A 21358-nucleotide genomic window follows, 5' to 3' on the forward strand; every position below is an offset into this window, starting at 1 on the left:
TTTAGCATTTTCGCTCCTGTAGCGTCTTAAGTCGATTGCACGAAAACTAAACTTTTTACACTTACTTAGTTGGATGTAAATAAGCTTCATCTAGTATATTTTATGACTGTTATGAGGTTCTTTTTATCACAAGCTGTAATGAGAAATAGTTTATCGATTAATTTAGCAATAGTGACGTAGATAGGTACCGTGCCGGGAGTAGGTACTAATACGATTGTAGCCTAATAAGTATATTCTTACATTATATACGTATAATAAGATACATAGATAATCGCGTCTAGATACTCTTTCCATTCCGCACAAACTCAAATAAAGTGAACTGATACGAATAATATGGGATACAAATAATTACCATACCAAGAGTTGGTTTTGAATAGCCTGCGCACTTATTAACTGTGATTATCGAAATTATAGTACAGTACTATATATTCTGTGATTATAGTTAGGTTTTTAGAATGAATGAATTCGACTAATAGGTACGTAATAAAAGCCAGAGTATAAAAAATGCACCTATAAAAAATCCCAATGAACATTGAAAAATACTATAACATCTATTTATTAAGATTGTAGGTAACTAGGTATATAGTGTGATTAAATCTACCTACCTACTTAAATTATAATATAAACAAACGCCGTATTAAATACACGAACATGAGCATTCATATTCAACACGGATTTTGTTATGTATTAGGGATTTCATTGGCACTATATAACAATATTGATAATTAATTAAAATTACGTAATTTTCTTAAATGTATTACGAGATTTACGAGTACATATAATAGCTGTTTGCATTTTACTTGGGCCATTTGATTTTGTATGTCGGGTTGTTTTGCTTTACACAGTCTACACTCAAAGTTATCATTGTTATCTTGGTCTATTGATTCTGCTGAAATGTTGTGACCAGATTCCAATCCGAGTTTTAGCTAATATTCTAACCCCCTTATTCATAAACGTTTGTCTCTTTCCGACGTATTGGTGTGATAGAATGAGAAAAACGAACTTTATCAGCTTGATAACTTTAGTGTAAGTACATTTATGAATAAGGGGGTAACACTTCATGTTCTTCACTTCATCCTTTAACATATGTAGCTTGACTGTAAGTGTTAATATAAGGAATAATAAATAATAAAAAATGTTTTCATTATGGTCTTGTTAATGTTATATAACAGCCCACACTGGGCAAACGGCGAAGCCGAAAATTGTTAATAAAGACGCCACGACTATTTTTTGACTCAGTTAAACACCGTTGCATACAATACTTTTTCTACGACCATGCACTTACTTTTTAATAGTTTTCTAGAATAACTTTCGTGAAATTCGCACTATTTCCTGTATTTTGACTTGTCTGCCTCCCCTGTGTAATGTTCCTGCACTCACCCTGTCGCTCGCAATCCCCCGCGCCGCCGCCAGCCCCCGGCGCCCCGCGGACCCCGCTATATCCCTTAAAGGCTTCCTAACAATACTTTAAGAGCTATATCGTATGCGTGGGTGCGCGGGGCGCCGGGCGGGGGCGGGCATCTTTTATGTAGGGTTTTAATTTTAACAATCTATGCACGACACTGTAAATGACGAATACAACACGGGAGTAGAAAAATTATTTTAAATTATTTATATATATTTGAGGCTAGTGCCAATTTAAAATATAATGATAATAGTAGAGTTAGTAGCCACAATTCATAATTATGTAGGTGAGAACACTACATTACAACGATTATAAATAATCTATCAAAACCCGATAAACCACAACTTATTAACAAATTATATAGCCGATAAAATTATACTATTCAATGGGCCACCGCCACCGCAGAATGTAGGGAACTGCGGCCCATTCATTTGCTTTATATACTAATGGTCGACAGCAATTTGCCATGCCCGCACTCAATCATTCTCACCGCACCAACTGGTAAAGGCTCTCTTGGTTCTTCAAAAACGGATGAGAAAAATGCATTTTTTTCACAAGAGTGCAAAGTAATTTCATACAAATTTTGTGCTGGTTGTGGTTGGTAGAATTGACCTGTGGTGATTTTTAATCATAAATGTATACTATTTAAATTGATGGATTTCAAAAGAAGAAAACAAAAGTTTGATTGATGGCATTTCAGCCAAATAATGCGTTTTCGGTTTTTTCGATACTGCGCGCATGCGTGGAAAGCCGCGGACGCTGGCTTTGGGGAATAGACTTTTATGTAGGGTTTTAAAGATCTAAGTATGCGCGACTCTGTAAATGACGAATAGTTCGGGAGTAGAAAAAAATCATAATACGCGATATTCATAATTAGTTTCATGGTTTAATTTCATGAATAACTTGCGCTAACCGAATACAACATCCGTAAGTTTATTAGAGTTAAAGTAGGATATAATTAACCTGATGACTTCAGGGCTAGCACATGATTGACGCGAGGTTATATTAAGTAGTCGCGAGTCGAAGACTTATGATCTATGTTCAGCGACATAGTATCACGCCTTCCTTTTGCCAAAATAATAATTTTCCCATTGGTTAGGTGTTTGTTCCTATTGTCTTGAAATATGAATGAATCTTTGTCGGAGGGACGCTGACCCCCGAAAAATAGTTATATGTAGGATACGGTTTATGACTTACTGTTTTCTCTGAAATTCTTAATCTTATTAGGTATAGTTTTATCTGTGGACTAGGTAGTGATATTTGTTATTTTTAGCTTATATACAATTCTCTCACATGACTCATATGAGTTAAGTTAGCAGTGTAAAATGTTAGAAAATAAGCTAATTACCTAGTACTAAAAACAATCAAAACAAATTTATTGCTACTAGTTAATACACGGTGAGTGAAGGCACGAACAAAACCAAGCAGTATTTATTTTTTTATTAGGTAATAGTATTTTCACAAAAATTATGCCAGTTTTCACTTAAATAATTGGCCGTCTGTTTTCAAAAAGTATAATGACATTGGATCCGGAGAAAATATTACTCCGTTTCGCAAGTTATTTGAATGAGTACGTAACGTACTCGAACTAGCTGTTTCTATTTTATAAAAATATGTATATATGTATTTTTATACATATACAAGGTAATTGACTATGCTTCTGTTAAGCTATGTAAGTCCAACTTTCTCTTCACTCTGGGCGATTAATTGTCGTGAGCTCACCTTTGTTCCACTACCTTATTAAGGGTCACCGAGGACTTATCACTATCGCGCAATAAAATATTAGCTTGGCTGAGTCTGAGGCCGTCTAGGACGTTATGGAATTCTCCTTGTGGAATTCTCTCTGGTAAATTGTATTTGTAATTGACGGAGTGTGCGGGTCTCCGTTTCAACTTGGGAAACATGTTTAGGTATATTGTTTAATGTTTATGTGTGTCTATTGTCTAGATGTGTCTGGTTGTCCCTACTCCCACATAATGCCTACTATATACTTCTTATATTATTCGCCTGTAATTTTGTGAGAAACATCGGTATTAGTTCTATCCTATATGGATTTTTTTGGTTATTCGCCATTTGTAGCAAGAGGTTCTCTCGAGGTCTAAATACAGTGTGTTTCTTTAATACACACAGATGTTTACAGGTCATAGCTACTTTTACTGGTCTTTACCATAGTTATGATTTCAAAAAATCTTATAGAAAAACTTTTTTGTTACCTTAGGTACTTATTTCGCCAAGGTATTGTAAAAATTGCCCGCATTGACCTTTAGTAATTTATTTTGTGATGAAGTTCATTACTGATCTGCATTATATTTTATAAAGGATTACAAACTGATACGATACATGGTAACAATTAAATATTTTCATTTTGTTGCAGATTACGGGAATCATCCATAGCCGACAGGAACAATGCCAAGTCGAACTTTTCCGATGACTGAGTAATAACCCAACAGCGGTATTCCAAGATTACCAACCAACAAGTAAATGATGGTAATTAGATTCCTGAGTGCGCGGTGTGAATAGGCAAGTGGAGGTCCTCGCAGGGATGTGGGTCGACGGCGTCACGCACGAATACCTTTTACGAAGGGACATCTTCAGCTTGGACTGTTTAAATATTTCTGATGCTTGCCTTGTCAACCACTCAGGCCTAACCAGTTTAAAGAACATCTCATCAGGTACGAATTTCTCGCATCTTCTTGGATAAGTATAAGATATAAGTCAATAGTAGATCTGTGTAAGAATGTCCTATGGTACATATTTTATTCAATATAAGATATTCATAACTCGACTAAGCATGCAAGATTTGTATGACGTTATAGCTAACGGTATTTATGATTATGACCTACTATCGTAGAAAAAAAAAATCAATAAAATCGTACGATTTTCCGCCCCTTAATTCATGACATGAAATCGGCCTTGATGTGATCTCGATATCCGTATCAAGTGGGTAGTTGCGGAACGGCAAACTTTTCGGCTTGGAATGATAAAATAAATTGGAAAAGTTTACCTTATATTTTGATCTCCATCGAAAAGGAACTTAGACATACCGTGCCTACTGCTTCAGTTCAGTTCATACGTCGTTCATGGTCATTTGCTAGTTTATCAAACACGATCTGCGAATCATAAAGTATTATTAAGCGTAATATTAAAATTTTGAACCTTATTATAAGCACGCTTTATATTTATTAGTATTTCATTTACATAAGTAGTTGGATGTACATTTATACGGCTCAGTCAACTTTTTCGTTACGAACGAACGTTCGGCTCAAAAGCTCTGCGAGCGTTTCCAATATCTCGACGTCATGCCGCGTTAGGATTGTTCTCGCTGCACGCTTTGTTTACCAAAACACTGCGTCTTACTACTTACTATTGTCGGTCACAGTCCAGTCGATTGAACAATTATTAGCTAATGTGGAGCACTGCAGCGCGACACACATTCCCAACAAGAGAATTCAAATCAAGCCAGGCGGTTACTACCGAGAATCCCTACTATGTAGTATGTAGGTACTTACATACCTAAATATGTGAATAGGTTTGCCGCCATTCACTACTCAATCAATTTCACGAGACTCCTTTAAAATAAAAGAAGAGATGAAACATGAAACAATTTTATAGTGGCAAATATTTACGCTACGATGATAGGAGATTTATTACATATTACATAGTCTACCTGGAGGAAATGAAAAAGGAAAGTAACCTAAATCCTGTTTTACGGCTATCTATAAAAAGTATTTAAAGTCACACACAGGTCGAACGCGATTAATTAACATTATATTACCTTTCCTTTCTTTTTGGGTAGTTTTGTGTTGTTTACATCTCCTGTGACACTTTGCTGGGACGTCAGTCTTCCGCGACCACGGCCAGTGCAACCTGGCCGAAACGTTGGAAAATATGTAAAATAATGTTAATTAATTGCGTTCGACTTGTATGTGACTTTAAATATGTGTACAAAGCGCGAGAACTTAAGGTGTAACTAAAAAGTACCTATGTGGGCAAAAAAGTCAGAAGTCTGAGTAATCACACTATGGTCTCATCAATATAATTACTTCGCCTATCAAATAGCAATAATATCTGGCAAGGAGAAATTAAAGATTTCCCAGCAGATACAGTCTCATAAAATATTTATGACCAACACAAACGTCGTTAAGCCAAGCGTAAGCGTATAGCGAGGTATGATGTCAATCATTTGAGGGAGTTGAAAAAATGTATCAATTTACTGATTTAAAACCACATATTTCACGGATATTTTGATTATCAGTTATAGCATCGTATTAATAAATTATCCGACTCGAAAGTACTTTACCATGTTCGTCTATACTTAGAATTTGGGGTTGTGGAGTGTCTTACTTAATCTTAGAAGAAATATTATTGCTGTCTATCATCAATTCGTTAATGGGACTGATGGCATTTTTGCAATGAACATTTATAAATTATTTTTAACAGAAAAAGTTTTCATAAGTATATGCGTTTGCTGTCGACGATACTTTTTTTTAATGAAACTGTCATTCACCTTGTATACTCATCAAAACTTTCCTACGTAGCCGAAACTCAATTAGATTGCTTTTTCTAATTTCTCTCACCTACTCGTAATTTTCCACCATTTTATTACTATCAGTCCCGTCTAGATCAGATGCTGAAACACAAAGATCCATTAGATATATATTACAGATTAAGAAACAGTGCACCTTACTATGATGCTACGTATAATGACTCAATCCATCATGGACGTCTTCAATACAAAATGCCTATTTCTTATAAAAATGTATCAATCCACGAGACACGTAGCAGAGATTGAGAGATTAGCGGTAATCTGAGTCGTTTCGCACAAGGGCGCTTTGTGAGATCCAGTCTTAGATGATTCAGGTCAGGCGTCAGGCCGTCAGCGCCGCGGTGACTGGGGCGCAATGGCGGATTCGACTTATTGTAATGAGGTTTGATGACATGACGATGTTTTTCTTGGGGTGCGGTGCGGGTCACAGCCAAAGAAAACTAAGACCAGCGAATAGTATTTTGAGTCATTCTAGATTGAATAGGTAGATAGGTACACTCCTTTTTGGGCACTCGTCTTTAAGACGAAACCACTGTAATTGATATGCACTTTATAAAGAAACGAGCAAGCACGTAGAGACCTTATTCCATTATTAGTAGGTACCTACCTACTTGCTTCAGTTTGGTCAGTCGTAAATTCTCCAGCGGATTGAAAAAGTGACAAATTCATGATTGATGTCAGTAATACAAGTATGTACCTAATTAGATACATACATATATAGACTTGTGCTCTAGTTTGCCATTCAAGGGCGATTGATGGCAAATGTGTGATCGTTCGCTAAACGCACTAATCGTGTTTATGTGTGTATGCAAATTTTACTGTTTGTTTAATGGGGTTAATTATGATGGCGTATCCGAGATGCTTTTAAAAGGTAAATTTATTGCCTAAGTACCTAACTTACGTGATGTTGTCTGGGTAGTTCCTAAGCAACATTGAAGCGAGCGCAACAGTTGTTTACCTACTCGTATTTTAACGACGATACTGATTTAGATATTTTACTCGGTTCCCTTTATTTTGGCATAATTTTACAATCAAGAATTTTTTTGGCATAATGTATATTGGCATAATTCACCTTTCGCATATTTTTTTGTGGCATAAGTATAGTTACGCATAATTTGTCTAGGCATATTTGTTTGTCCGAATATATTTCGTGCATATAGGTTATTCGGTTCGGCGGTCGGTGCAAATGGTTTTTATGCATAACATTGTTTAGTCGAAATTTACCACGCAGAATTTTTATCATAGGTAATACTACTATATTTATGTTGTAGTTCTAACCTAACCTAACCGACATTCTTGTCAAAAATTTGTATTTGTTGAGGTCGCAGTTCTAACCTAACCTAACCGACTCTCCTGACTCCTGACAGTATTTAGTATGGGTGGTAATTCTGATTTTAAGAAATATGCCATATTCAATTATGCGATTTAGTTTTATTCATAAACACAATCGGCGTAAACAGAATTAGGTATGCGAACTTATTTTCGGACAAAGTATTATTTTAGATTATGACAAATAAGTTTTCTGACAAATTAACATTCGTCGAAAACCGATTATGCGAAGTCTGTTATGCGAAAATCGTTTCGAACAATTAAAGGTATGCCAAATAGAGGGAACACATTTTACTCAGATACATGTGTCAAGTAAAGTATCCTACTCATCTAGTCAAATTAGGGACCTCTAGCCTCTACTATGAGATTTTGATGTTTTAGAACATGTTGCGTACTTGACAGCATAAACGTCAGGGAAAATGTATTAGAGCAGGCTCCAAGAGGATGTTCGTTTGCAAAAATAGCGCACCTCATTCTGACTTCTGATATATATTGTATAGTCCCAGACATCATATAAACAGATGTTGCCAAGCAGTTTTATGGTCCCCGTGCCCCCACCCCGCCAATTAAAAATTGCATACAAACAAAAAAAAAATTCATCAAATCATGCCGTGTAGGGTATCAAAAGAAAGGGCTTATTGAGTAGTTTACGAATATATAGCATACTATAACATTTCTTACACTTTCTCTAAGATTTTTTTAGAAAATTTACGAAAATGCCTCATTTTGGAGTTCACTTTAAACCACTGTAGACTAAGAACTAAGGAGTATATTTTTATAATTATTATTTTAAGTAACTAACAAGAGTCCAATGTCTACGAACCAATAGTTCGTACAGTGAAAAAATTGCATTTGGGAGCAGGGGGAGCAGTTGAGCAGTCAAAGATGGCGAGTTTCGATAATTGAAATATCCTAACATTTCGGTCTCTGAGTGGAGTTCCGTTTGCGGACCTCAATCTGGCATATATTTATTACATAGACAGATATTGTCAATCAGTTTTACACCCCCCCCCCCCCCTCACACTCCTTCACAAATATTATTGAAAATTACATAGATTTTTTGCTTTTCATTATGGAATTTCATTAGAAAATTACTACTTATGGGTGTCTGTATGTGTCATAAATAAAATACAAGGCAGTAAATCAATAGAACATTTTTTACGAAATTTACGAAAAAATGCTTACACATGCAAGTAATAGTTTGACTTCTACTACTACTACCTACTTTACTACTACTACTTTGTTACATGTTTTTACAATTATTATTTACCTACACATTTACATAATGATATACATTTAAGTGCTGCTTTTTTGCAGGTACACGACATTGTGCGACAATTGGATTTACATTTACATGGTTTTATTAAAGAGTCGGGTACAGATTTTTTGGTCATTTGCTTTGGGTATAGGTTTCCTTCACGTAACTCGTAACCAAATTGAAGGAAATCAATATGCTCAAATAGCGGTTGAAAAGAGCTTTGAAAGGTCTATGAAATGAAATGAAAGGACCGGCAAGAAACTCGGCGGGCCACTTCTTTTCAAAACATTACATCTTATAATTAACAACTATACTACATAAAAAAACTAAATGTAAAACTGATTGACTTCTGTCTATGTAATAAATATATGCCAGATTGAGGTCCGCAAACGGAACTCCACTCAGAGACCGAAATGATAAGATATTTCAATTATCGAAACTCGCCATCTTTGACTGCTCCCCCTGCTCCCAAATGCATTTTTTTCACTGTACGAACTATTGGTTCGTAGACATTGGATTCTTGTTAGTTACTTACGCCGTGTCTTGCGTGGGCGACGGTCGGTCTCATACTTCCATATCGATAAGGTATGATTTCGTATGCGTCGCATCGCCGTCGCGCGACCATCGCGCGACCGTCGCCCACGCAAGCCACGGCGTTAAAATAATAATTATAAAAATATACTCCTTAGTTCTTAATCTACAGTGGTTTAAAGTGAACTCCAAAATGAAGCATTTTCGTAAATTTTCTAAAAAATCTTAGAGAAAGTGTAAGAAATGTTATAGTATGCTATATATTCGTAAACTACTCAATAAGCCCTTTCTTTTGATACCCTACACGGCATGATTTGATGAAAAATTTTTTTTTGTTTGTATGCTATTTTTAATTGGCGGGGCGGGGGGACGGGGACCACAAAACTGCTTGGCAACATCTGTTTATATGATGTCTGGGATCTATACAATATATATCAGAAGACAGAATGAGGTGCGCTATTTTTGCAAACGAACATCCTCTTGGAGCCATATGTAATTTTTTATGATTTACCTAATTAACCGTTTGGAGCCATTGCATTGCTGATTTTCTTCATGCAATGAAAGTCATTTGTCAGTACAGATGGTGTTTTTTTACGCAGTAGTGCCAGAATTGGTTCATTGTCAGTTCGAAACTGCGGAGGGCCATCTGTATTATTCTGTACCTACTGAAAATCGTCGTACGACACACGTGCGAAAAGGAAATTCATAACTCCCTTCGGTCGTGTTTTAATTTATCGCCTCTCGTTTCGAACTTCCTTTTTTACGCACTTGTATCGTAATGTCCTATTTCGTGACGTTCTAAAACGACAAAGACATTGTAGAGGCTATTGAAGAATGAAGTACTGATATTTAATGACATTTTAGTCAACACATCGTTCCGTGGCTTGGTGAACCAACAGGACCAAGATCGTAAAAGACAATATTTTTTATCCTCTTATCTTTCTGTTGCTGAAAAATGAAGCCTTTTTCTTAGGAGTACCTAGCTTCGATAAGGATAACCATCTCAATTTAATAGCGAGCTTATAGGTACCTCAGAGACCTTCGATCGACAAAATAAATAAGTAGGTACTTATAGTAATTCATTTGACAAATTAATCGCAGGATTATAAACGACCCTCTAAATTAAGTCTTATTAGGTACGTAGTTTTTGGCTATCTATGTATAATATAATATCTCTAGGGTTTGTATTTGGTTAGTGTCATCCATGATGGCGCGCAGATTTGTCGCATCTAACTTTTAATAACACGACATCTTGAATGACACGATGTATATTTGATCACATTTAACGAGTGAATGATTCGGGTAAGGTTCGATCACATCGAAAACTAATTAAGTTTTCCGATGATTAGTGTTAAATATAATGTGTAATTTGGCTTCGGAATATATTTACTAATAATATATAAAATAATTATTATATGTATGTGAAAGAGAAACGCACGTGTATACGAGACACGTGTAATGTAGGTAATATACAGCGTGTGGATTCCGTACGGGCGAATAATGTATCCAGCTATAGTATCTGATCATACGAATCGTATAGGATAATCATTTTGTTAAAAAGTGTTATTAATTAAGGGTATTTTTTTTTAATTGACCAAGCAGCAATGTACCTACGCCGTCCAACTTAATTTGACATGACATAAATGTCATGTCGTAATGACGTTTAGGTAGGTACGCTAATTGATGTGGACGTAATACATTGCGTGCTGAATTATTATGTATGAAAAAACATTTCTCATCTATTCCAAAAAAACCATGTAGTTAGGCTCCTTAGGTCCGATACTAATCGTTATTAAGATATTCGCCCGTATGGAATACACACGCTGTGTTGATTAGGCTTTGCCTCATTACCTCAGTGCTGGGTCTATAGCCAAGACTAAATCGTTGACGGCTGACGCTCCGTGGCGATCGATGCGCAATTACTCGTAGTGTACATTCTTGGCTGAAGGCACAGTTCTTCTCTGGTAAGCGAGTACATAATGTACAGTCACCGGCATAAATAAGTGATGATTTCTGTACCTTGTCACATTAACATCTTGTTTGAAATGTTATACGAAGTTGTCAAATGATTAAAAGCGACAAGACAGAAATCATCACTTATTTATGCCGGTGTCTGTACTTGAGCCAATAGTTTTAGTTTTGGTACTATGCCAAAGATGCAGGTTGCATCAGCATTTTCTTGCTGCAACCCACGTTGACATCGAAACGCACCGCAAGCACCATTGTCCCTGAAGACTGCACCTAAGAAGTCCTTTGGATAAGCGACAAATTGAAACATATACTTCAGTGATCAATTTAATATCGAATACGCTAACAAGAAAAAAATAGTCATTTGTTTAACTGCACGTGCCAATATTGATACCCGAGCAAGCGAAAGATTCCAATATTGAACCACGAGCGTAGCGAAGGCACGAAGGTTAAACAAACTTTGGCCCCGAGTGAAACACAAAATTTTTCACCACACCAACACGAACAAAATACTGACTATAAAACGTCGAACTAAATGAAATCTATGAATTTGTTCAATATTTTAATTCAAAATCATAATTTATCGGTAAATTCTACCTGCCACCTCAAGATATCAAGTTAAAATTTGTATGAAATTATTTTGCACTCTTGTGGATAAAATGCAATTTTGCTATCTGTTTTCGAATAGCAAAGTAAGCCTTTACCAGTTGGTGTGGTGTAAAATCATTTAAGCATCTATCACATACTACATTCGCAACTTCGATCTTCGCTAAAATGAACTTCAACTATTCTTGAACTTTTCTTCCAGAAAAACGTAGATTACAAAGCTACACAGAAAAACCGGACCATTTTCATTATTACGTCCAAATACTTTACCACTTCGTTTGTGATTTGTGATGGATTACGTAACATAATTTATCAATCTCATATTAACTTTGCTCGACACTCGATAGCTTATAAGAAATAGGGTACCTAGTACCTACAAAAGTAATCCTTTCACGTAATTTCTACATGAAAATTATTCAAGTGGAAAAGACTGCCTAATACTTAATAAATTTAAACACGATGGAAATATTGTATTTTCCCCTCACTAGCCGGAAACACGTGTTTTGTCCTTTAATACCAGCGGGTAAAAACGCATTTTATCCACTAGTGGGTAAAGTAATTTGACCTTGAATAAAGTCAAATTAACTGCTTTAAAATTGCTAAAAGTAGGTGAATCTAGTAATAAAGATGATTTACCACCTATGGAACTACTGGAAGCAGTGATAATCGCATTTTTTGCGTTTTCGTTTCCTCGCTATAGTGAGGAGAAAAGTTTTGTGTTACACTCAGGTGCAAATGTATTTTACTTCTCGTGTATTAAAAAACTCGCAAGTTCAGGATTCTATTCTCGAACCACTCGCTTCGCTCGTGGTTCAACTATAGAATCCTTTCACTTGCTCGTTTTTCAATTCCACACTCGGCGTTAAAATACAACTTTGCCCCCTTGTATAACAAATAACTATTGCAGTATCGTAATTTGGCACTATGACCTATGACGCAAGTGAACACGGAAAGGATGAACCGGCCATTCTTGGAGGCGTCGCAATACAACGGGCTAATCGATGCTTCGACCACACACGAAGAGTTGACGTGCGTCGTCGGTTGCTGGGGGGTTACATGACGTGCTAAAGCCGTTCAGTTTAGGTTGAGAGAGAGGGACGGAGCTATGTAACTGCTATAGCTGTGTCCCTTTCTCTCAACCTAAACTGAACGGCTTTAGTACGTCATGGTAACCCCCCTGGAAGTGAGACGGTGACCGATACGGATTACGGACTTTAACATACGTCCGAAATTGGCTCTAGAGGTATATAAGTAGATAAGACAAACGACAGTGACGTTTTTAAGGTTCCGTAGTCAACTAAGGAACCCTTATAGTTTCGCCATGTCTGTCTGTCCGTCCGTCCGCGGATAATCTCAGTAAGCGTTAGCACTAGAAAGCTGAAATTTGGTACCAATATGTTTATCAATCACGCCGACAAAGTGGTAAAATAAAAAGTGGAAAAAAATGTTTTGTTACGGTACCCCCCCTACATGTAAAGTGGGGACTGATTTTTTTTTCATTCCAACCCCTACGTGTGATATATTGTTCGATAGGTATTAAAAAATGAATAAGGGTTTACTAAAACAGTGTGTAGAAATAGTTAGTTTTCTTTTTTTCTCATTAATGAAGCCATTGTCCTAATTTCACTGTTGTTGTTAATTTTAAATTTAGTTATTTCGTATTAGTTAGTCTTTAATGATATATTAAGTGGTGGCAACTGTATTGGTTCATAAATTATGTATTTACTTTAGCTATAAGAAACATGTACCGTTTGTGCCCAAATAAACATTAAAACAGTTTTTTGATAATATTAATATTTTCGGAAATAATCGCTCCTCAAGGAAAAAAAAGTGTGCCCCCCCCCCTCTAACTTTTGAAGCATATGTTTAAAAAATATGAAAAAAATCACAACAGATAGAACTTTATAAAGACTTTCTAGGAAAATTGTTTTGAACTTGATAGGTTCAGTAGTTTTTGAGAAAAATACGGAAATCTACGGAACCCTACACTGAGCGTGGCCCGACACGCTCTTGACCGGTTTTGATTGAGCAATCGTGTCATGACATTTTTTGCGCATCCATATCTTGTTTCTTAAAGTTCGAATAGGGCCGAAAGTAAGCAGACGATTTGTACCAACGAAGTTGGCAGAGAAACGCGAATGTGTTTAGTTTTCCAACATTATTGTTCTTAAGTGTTTACTGGCATATTACCTAATAATCGTGAATGTGTTTAGTAAAACGTTCCACTTTGTCGGTACTAGGGTTGTAAATAGAAAAAAAACCAAATGTTTTTTTTCAGAATTGTGAAAAAAAACATGAAAAAAAACCGAGCACCATGGTTTTTTTTCTAAATATGGTTTTTTTTCAGATGAACAAATAATACGACAATAACGGTTTTTCGTGAGTTGTAACGTGTTTCAATAACAATAACGTACATTTTAATTCAATTAACATTCAGTATACAAACGTTTATTGGGGAATCCCCGATGCTGCGTGTAGCGGTGGTGTTGCCAACAATAAATAGTGATAACTACCAACTACAGATTTCGTAAATGTTACTTTTATAAGACCAGAAATTAAAGTTATTTGATTAAATTCGTTTAATAGTTAACATTAAGTCTAAAAACCCGTATAGAAGTATTAACTACTTTGCAAATTTTGAGATTTCGTACTTTAGAAAAAAAACATACTCCAGAAAAAAAACTGTTTTTTTTCACGGTTTTTTTTCATGTTTTTTTTCAAGCCAGAAAAAAAACCGTTTTTTTGCAACCCTAGTCGGTACGTAACCATTGAGGCGAGATTTACTTGTATTTTTATAGGAATAAACTGACAAAGCGGCTTTATTATTATTTATTTTATTTATTATAAACTGGCCAGTGATTGACCTTAGTCGCACCTGATGGAAAGTGACGACAAGGCCGAGGTTGTAGCTCACTGGTTCAGTAACAGCCTATTCACTCTTGACTTGAATTCACCCAGATTGTATTCGCCCGGGAATACAGATAAGGGGAGCATGTTCCATTCCATAGCAGTTCGCATGGCTTTATAGCAATCGACAAAGTGGGACGTTTTCCCGTGCACAGTCTCAATTGTTTAAAAGGTAAAAGGAATTCGCTTGGTTAGGTAGGCGTTAGGCATATGATTAAGTTTCTAGTGTATATCTATTAGGTATTGTTTTTGGTAGAAACCGCATATTCTGTTGGTAAAAATGTAAACCTGGCTCTAATTTGCAATTAATTAATTACTTATAGTCAGTACCTATGCCATCTGGTTGTTGACTTCAATTCATATTTTTCATACACCGTGCCTAACTTTTGGGAACTTTTCATACGCTGCGTATAATAAACGGGAAGCCCCGTCAAATGTTTTTAACAAAAGACACAGTTCACGCAGAATTGCTACAAACACATGAACAACGTGAATACTTGTTCTCGAATATACAATACGATATGTAAGTATATTACTTCTTAACAGCAGCTATTACAGTACGGTACACATTTCAGATAACACATGACATGAATGCGTATCTTGCCCACGGTTCACAGAACTTCAATTAGGTATAAGTATTCGTGTACTTTCTGTTGGTACACAAGTAAAGATACAAGCTTAGGTATATCTTACGTACCTCCTCAGTTCTCGTGTACAAATTTTTGTACATGCTCCAACATCTATTCTGAACTTTTAGTGCGTTATAAAGAGTTCTAAATCCAAAATCAAATCATTTGCATCTGGGACTCAGGAGGTTAAGTGGCGTCCGAGTCAATGTCGACTGTCATTACGATATCGTTGAGGTGTCGTTGGGAAATGAACTTAGGACGAGCCGGGACTTCCTTATCGGACACATTGTTATCGGACATTTAAAATGCTTATTAATTGAGGTTCCCGATATTTGTAAACAACACGGTAAATGTCTTGGGGTATATCCTTGGTCCAATTTTTTTATTGTCAATCAACCATTCAAGGATAATGATCCTTAATATGCTTGTGATGTTTATTTAGACACTATTAGCTAAGTATCGGAAGTTTGTGTTGATTCATACATGCATTCCGGTGTTAATTTGCTTTTCCTGCTTACTTTAGTAATGAAAGCGTATCAGTAGAGTAGTTCTAAAATATAAGAATGGAGATTATTGGTAGGTACTACTTACTTATCCGTAAGTAATATAGAACGTAAGTTAAACGTTAAGTAATAAGAATATAATAGAACCGAAAACCTCCCTTGAGTAAAAACTCCCTATAATAAACGTATCGTTTTAGGGCCGATATGTATTTTTTATAAAGGTCCTTTAAAAAAAAATTCAAAAAAAAAACGTATCGTTTTAACCCACAGCACAGATAATCAATAATAATAAGCCATTGATTTTTATTGTATAACTATAGATAGGCATTACACGCATCATTAGTATTTACATTTAGTCAGGCATTAATGCTTAGGTATTTCCAAACATAGTCCCGACAATCAATTTTCTCTACGCGCCGAGCCGGAGGCCTATTGTCGCTGTAACAAATTGCCCACAAGGGCTGAGGGCCGGGGGCCTACCGCGAATGCCGAAGTTCGCAAACGACAGACAGTGACAATGATTCCCGCAATTTCTGAATTTCGGTGTCCTCGGTAGGCCCTCTGTGCGAGATTCCTCACGGAATATAACCATAAGTTTAGCGAATCGCGGACGTCGATCTCATCGGACAGCGGCGCTGTCGTCGGCGGAATTCGATTTATCGCCGGCCACAGCGGTCCGTTGTGTGCGCAGGCGCAACACTTTAGTTCCTATCGCTTCTCAAGTAACCTTCTCAGATGAACCAGTATGTAGAGTCCATATGGTAGACGGTTCTCTCATTCAAGACTGTCCTTCCTTCACCTATGTCTCATTCTTCCAAATTAACTGTGGCTTGTGGCTTGTCTACAAAAAATTAGGCCCGCAACTAATTTCTAAAAACATGTTTTTTATTGTATGTTACTTTAAATCGTTTTCATATGACACACGATATTAGACGACCAGTCTGGCTTAGTAGATACCGTAGATAGTGACCTGGACAATATGGTCCTGGGTTCAACCTGGGCATTTATTTGTGTGATGAGTTCAGTAACTGAGTAATGGAAATGTCTCTACCGAACAGGCCAAACATGCTGCTGCTGAATTAATTTTACAGTAGAACGGCATCTGGGATATGCACCTGTAACTGTAGGTTTACGCATCAGAGCCACAATTATCCAGGGTGCGTAGCCGAATGGCACAAACGCTCACGAAACGAAACGCTAGTAGATATCTATCTCTATCGCTCTTGCGTATTGGCGCGACAGAGCCAGACTAGCTTTCGCGGCGTTTCGTTTTAGTTTCGCGTCGGAGAAATGCCATTCGGCTACGGGGCCTGGTCCGCCTGGCGACACTCTGTGTAAGTGTAAGCGATATACGATAGATACGTAGCCACTGGCCAGTGCGTAGTCAGGGCTATCAGCGATTTGTTAGGGATAAAATAAACATTACAGCATTTGGTCGTGTACTATCCGTACATTCGACCTCAGAAATCTCTCCTTTCCCTAACCAATTCATTATTTTTTCTATGTTTGCAACCTCAGACATCCCCGCGTTCCGGTGCTAGAACGCGGCGTTCCGCTTTGACCGCCCCGGGGCCCGGCCAGACTGCCGTGCCGGCTGTGTGCGTTATTGCTACAGACTCGGTACATTCTAAAAAAACCGGCCAAGTGCGAGTCGGACTCGCCCACCGAGGGTTCCGTACAAACTTTCTTTCAAACTACCTAGTAAAAATAATCTCATATTTTCACATAATTCTAATGACTTGACTAGAAGACAAAAGTATAGGCACTAATGAGTATTATTGTGTATAGCGCCATCTCCCGGTCAATTTGCTAACTAATTTGCGCGACCTGGTTTTTCAGGGATAATTAATTCATTATAATGTTCACCGATTTAAACAGTTTTTACTTTATTGGACAGAAGATGGTTTACGTAACATCTCGTATTCATTTGAAGTACGATATACATCCGCAAGGGTGGGTAAATTGAAAGTAAAAATCTGAAAAGTTTTTTGAGAATTAAAAAAAAGTATTCAAAATACAAACACGATTATATTTTTCCTGTAATATTTAGCATAAAACCAATGTTTACTAAAATTTTCATAATTTTTCGTTGCTAAACTTCGGAGATAAGGGGGAGGGGAACGGTATTTTTTTTTACATTTTCCTTGTAAATTCATTTTTTTCCACAACAAACAAATTATAAAAAATAGCTTATTTACGTTCAATTTGAGCTCTTTCCAACGATACCCCACTTGACCTAGTAACTTGAAATTTACAGTTTGCCCCCCTTTCATTTTAGCCATTTTCTAGAATTAAAATTAATATATTAAAAAAAAATACTTTCTATTTGTAGAGGTTTACAATGTTCACAACTATTCCAAATTTCAAGTTGATAGCATTAGTAGTTCTCGAGATATTTAGGAATGTGACAGACGGACAGAGTCACACCATAAGGGTTCCTGTCGTACCTTTTTGGTACGGAACCCTAAAAACGCAGAACTCTGAACGCGGAACGCAGAACTCCAAACCGCTCTCTGTCTGTGCACGCTCTTACTGCGGTAACGAACTCGTTTACTTATTATTGCTAGGTATATGGTGTACACTTCACTAAGATCATTCATTTGTCGTAATATTTAGGGCTCCCGGTCGTGACCGTGTATCGTGAACACGTAGCCGTACGCACGTTGCCGTGATACACGGCAACGGATTTCTGGTTCGTTCGTCACGTGAAAATAAATCACGTGAAATTAGGGTACGTACGTTCGTAGATCCGTACGTACGTACGTACGAATTCACGTGACACGCCCGTTCGGTCCGCCAGCGGCGTTTCATGAGAGAAGATAAGATCGGATGCAGTCTCTATAAGTTATGAATAAAAATGTAGATATCGTAAGGTTATATCTTAATTACTTTTGAATTAAAATTTATATTCAATACTGCGGTTTTTCAAATATTAATATGTAAGTAATAAATAAATATAACCAAATAAACGATACGGGGTTTCCGATAGGCTAAATTTAGAAGTGGTTATTAAAATACCAACGATATGGGTAGGTAACCTTTTGTAAGGGTAACTGCTAGATTTGGTAACCGTTTCAGATAAAGTTTCCTTCCAGTCATTTGAGTTTTTTACTCTATCCAAAGGTTTTCAACAGTTATAATTCTAAATTCGACTTATTATTGAATAACCACTGTTAGCATTGTCTCTACGCTACAACCGACGCTTCGAGTACAAATTCAAAAAATGCTTATACTTTCACTAAAATATTACTTTTATGTTTAGTAAAATGGCACTATACCATGACTATACCTTATCCTTTGTTAAGCTTAATCTGTTGAGTGGTTGTGGCTGAAAAATACCATGCGTTAACGTGGTAATATGGGATGGGCTTAACTGTGCACCGTGATACCCTTGAATCTGCTTATTATGTGTCTGCAATATTCGTTGACAAAAACTCTCTAGTTACCCTCTGATTAATAAGATTTAATAGGTAGATAAGTATCCACGGTACCATTCAATTATTGATGCAAAGAGTAAGAAATTTGTCAATTTAGTATAAAAATTAAGAATGTGACGATAGGATGACATCCACGGAAACGTAATTTTAACTCATATCTAGTTAATAATTATGTTATACATTTTACGCCAACTTACTTAACTGTTATAGGCCTATTTAATTAGGTAATTACGTTATATAGTAATAAGATTGATGGTAGTAAAAAAAGTCTACTTTAAGAGTGTTCAAGGCGCAGGATTATCATTTTATTAAGATGTAAATACTGTTTTATGACTGATATATTGTTTGAAAAATAATAATTAATATAATAACTAAGCCATTTATTACTGATTGCTTAATAAAGTGAGCTTCGTTATACTATTTACATGCAATAACTTTAAAATAATTTTTTCATGGTATTTAAACTTAGACCTTTGCTGCTTTCATTTACTTATTATGGATTACACCTATTTAAAAAATTAACTTACTCGTTTGATGTCGTAACAGTAACAGCACAGTAACAGTGAAATCTCAAATGAACTGACGTCAAATGCCTCGCGATAGATCCTGTAGTACCATGACGACACGGAAACTCATTGTTTGTCCGATCCTTGCAAAGACTACATAAAATTGAATCTCCGACTCTGGTGGCATATCTCCACACCAAACTTTTCTTCGATGTTAAGAGTTTCAAACATTAACAGTCACAATACAAAAACTTAACAAAACAACAACGACAATAACTTTTAAATTCACCGCTAAAGTAAAATGTCAAGGTCTTCAAGTGTTGATCAACTGGAATCTTACAAGTGACTAATTGAAATAAACTAAAATTCTAAACTGCCCCATCCAGATTAAATAAAAAAATCCTAAAATGTAAAACTAACACATCGCTCACTTCACTCAGCTTCACGTACAAAAGGCTGCTCGTAAATTTTACTGTCTTTATTACCACGTGGTGGAACTGCACTTATTATTTGCAAAATACCACCACAATAAGATAGCTGAGCTCGTTCGTCAAACAATACAGTGCTTTAAAGGAATATACTATCTAAAAGTATTATTTAATGTACCGAAACTGATAAGAACTGCAGCTGTCATTTTTTTTGTCTTAGCCGTGGCCCCGCGCACATGTGTGCATATTTTTTTGCCTGGAGTATAATAGTCATCAGAAACTTGCTCTTTTGTTCACCTACACTGCTGTTTGTCTTGTTTACATTTAAGATTACGTTATATTCTTACATAGTAGCAAGCTTAAATATTAATTAATTAAAGGCACTTGGTAGGTAAATCACTTTTTATAAAAATCTTTTTCATTTTCATACATAATAAATGAAAGAATAAATGTGAAAACCTTAAGAATAACATAATAATGCTTGACCAGAAATATATGACTAAGCGTCGTGTTGCTGAATTTCATCAGAACTATTGTCCCGGATCCGTAAGTTCACATTTTTGACACATTTGTTTTGGAAGTATGTTGCGATGTGGCTAAGACGTATCGTTTGCCAAATCTAACGATTAATTTCGAATTGGTTGAATCGATTAGGCCCTATGGACAAGGAGGCGCTTAAACAAATATACGATTTCTATCAACTTACTGAAATGTCATTTGAATCGAAATTACACTCTGCCACAGCACTAGTTCAGGGGCGGCTTACTCCGCGATTCTATCGCCGCGCTACAAGTACATGTCAGCGGCCGCGAGTTCGCGGCCCATTCATTGGCGACGACCTTCGCGCGGCGCAATAAAATTCAATGTTGGCTGCTCGCGTGCGGTCCGTTTGTTAATGTAGGTAAGAATTTAAAATGGCGGCATTTTGTGAACATCAAAGGAGTGAGCCTTCTGTACTTGTACTATTATATATTGTGTGACTAGTTTAAAAATAAAAATTAATGTTAAAAATAAAAGTAATGGTTTAATAAGTAAATCTTGCATTATAAATTAATATCGTAAAATACTTACTAACGAAGTTCCGCAAAAATGTAACATGTTTTAGATTATGTTTAAAGTGAACGAAATATTATTTTTCTACTCGTCGACTGTAATCTGTCAATTAGGACACCACAGACTAAACTATAAGTGCTAACTTTTCAGTGTTGGATACTCTATGGCAGTTCCGACTCAACTATAATAATAAATGTAATCTCATTATAGTTGACTTTAAGTTAACTGTAATAATTTCAAAAATAGAACATC

The 21358-nt window shown here is 36.3% G+C and overlaps 1 protein-coding gene across 2 annotated transcripts in view; it reads left to right on the plus strand.

The window, feature by feature from the left end:
• LOC125226799 (mitochondrial assembly of ribosomal large subunit protein 1) overlaps positions 1-21358 on the plus strand; it is a 133645-nt gene that overhangs the window by 95694 nt on the left and 16593 nt on the right. For both annotated transcript variants that reach the window (XM_048130902.1, XM_048130903.1), the window contains one exon: positions 3780-4077. In XM_048130902.1, the coding sequence (XP_047986859.1) occupies positions 3948-4077 (130 nt within the window). In that variant the 5' untranslated portion in view covers positions 3780-3947. The remainder of the gene's footprint in view (positions 1-3779; positions 4078-21358) is intronic.

This window comes from Leguminivora glycinivorella, chromosome 6, assembly GCF_023078275.1.
Source record: "Leguminivora glycinivorella isolate SPB_JAAS2020 chromosome 6, LegGlyc_1.1, whole genome shotgun sequence".
Classification (NCBI taxonomy): domain Eukaryota; kingdom Metazoa; phylum Arthropoda; class Insecta; order Lepidoptera; family Tortricidae; genus Leguminivora; species Leguminivora glycinivorella.